General features: G+C 50.0%; 1 protein-coding gene across 1 annotated transcript; it reads right to left on the reverse strand.

The window, feature by feature from the left end:
• Positions 1 to 1068: 1068 nt before the first annotated feature.
• On the reverse strand, positions 1069 to 1800 carry MFIFM68171_01953 (uncharacterized protein; the record flags this gene model as incomplete). The annotated part of the gene is made up of 2 exons (XM_071057375.1): positions 1069 to 1624; positions 1754 to 1800. The coding sequence occupies 2 exons, from the start codon at positions 1798 to 1800 to the stop codon at positions 1069 to 1071; spliced, it is 603 nt and encodes a 200-aa protein (XP_070913476.1).

The following is a 1800-nucleotide window of genomic DNA, read 5'->3' on the forward strand; positions in this document are numbered from 1 at the left end:
TGTTGCTGGTAGAGCTGTGCTTGCTGTGGAGTATGGGTGACTTGAAGTTAAATAGGCCGGAAGCTTGAGGTATTGATCCGATGTGGTGAAGGATCTGTTAGATGAGAATTGTCTAGTATTTGAGTACTCTTTGTCACGGTGTCTTGGGAGACCAGAGGAATATAAGAAACTCGGCCCTTCGAGACATCGCTATGTCCAATGGATTCCGAACTTCTATTCAGGCAGCAGGATATAGGACGGCTCTTCTTTATTGGCCATGGAAAAGACAATTGCCTCCAGCTATGTACAGTGCAAGTTCCCGATCCACTTGACATGAAGGCATGCAGGTCCATCTGCCAACGGGTTCTAATGAGGGGTCACAGAATTGTGAATTCTGAATACATTAGCTCAGGTGACCAAAACAGCAACAGCCTCACCAGCCGAAAGGCAACAATACCTTGCCGGGAATGTCTGCAAACCTACGTTTAATGTTGCAGTCCTCCTGTCTCAGGGATGTACATGTTCATCCACAACCGCAGGCTTGATCGGATGTGAATGTTGCATCAGGCCGGAGCGAGGAGTGAATGAGAGGGTTCCAATTAGGAGAGGGGGGAGATATATATAAAGCTTGAGGAATCGCCACCGTGAATTTTGAAACCTCCCTTTCTAATCATCACCTACAAAACCTCACTTAAACGATACTATTCTAGCAATCTTCACTTTTTCCAAGCGTCAGAAACCACGCCCCGGCCAACTCAAGTCTATCCCACACCCTCTTCGCCACTATATATATCGTCTATGTCAAGCAATGGACTTGCCTTTGTGACGTGGAAACGGGGAAGGAAACATGCGATCAGGGCGAGAACCTAACTGACATCACCAAATGCCCGAGTACGAGAAAAAAGAACCTAGTACCTTATTTCTAGCTACTGCCCTCCTGCCGGGCAGACCAGGCAAGTCACACAAGACACTTTGGTGACGGTGGATTGACTGACCAACTGGTGACAATGATGAGACAACACTGTTGAGCACCGCGGGGCCTGGCCGGATTTCTGAGACCATAGGTCAGTTAGGTGGGTCGAGAGCACCTCATTTTTTTTTCCGAGTTTGGAACCCACAAAAGAACTTGTTCAGGGAAATGTAATCGGCTTCGAACGAGTATAACTCAGCCCGCCACCATGGTGATCGTTTCTCCGTAGGGATATTGCTCCCAACGCGTCCAGAACGCCCGAAATCGATGACCACAAGCTGCCCTTCGCCATTGATCATGACATTGCCGGGATGGAAGCCATTATGGACGATCCCCTTCTCGTGTATCTGCTCAAGGCATTTGATAAAGTCGCTCTTGCTAACTGCGGTGTCCGGGCCGATGGCCAGGAGCTTCTCCATTCTGAAGCCGAAGATGCCCTTCCCGTCAACAAGTGGCTCTGGATGTACCCGGACAACCGGTGCAGCCTTTGAACCTAGGTCGTAAAGGATCTCGACTTCGTCTACAATGAACTGTCTCTGGCGGTCGTTGGTGGCGAGCTTGCACACTGGAAACTGCTCCTTTCCCCCTGGGGATCCTTGGTCTAGAAGTCTGGTATGAGAGTCTGCGCCATAGCGCAATACCTGGGACTTGACCCACAGCTCGTCGACCTCAGGGCTGTGTGGGATGTGAGTAACGGTTGCGTCGGGTACTTATGGGAAGGAGCCGAGGTCTGGGAAGTTCTTCCAGTCGCTGTGCCAGCATATACGATATTCCTGACGCTGGAAGTCTATATTCACGGCGTACGTGTCGCCAAACCTATAGATGTCGGTTACCTGCGCTGTTTTAGACAT

Source organism: Madurella fahalii (genome assembly GCF_045866475.1).
Source record: "Madurella fahalii IFM 68171 DNA, scaffold_1, whole genome shotgun sequence".
NCBI classification, from domain to species: domain Eukaryota; kingdom Fungi; phylum Ascomycota; class Sordariomycetes; order Sordariales; genus Madurella; species Madurella fahalii.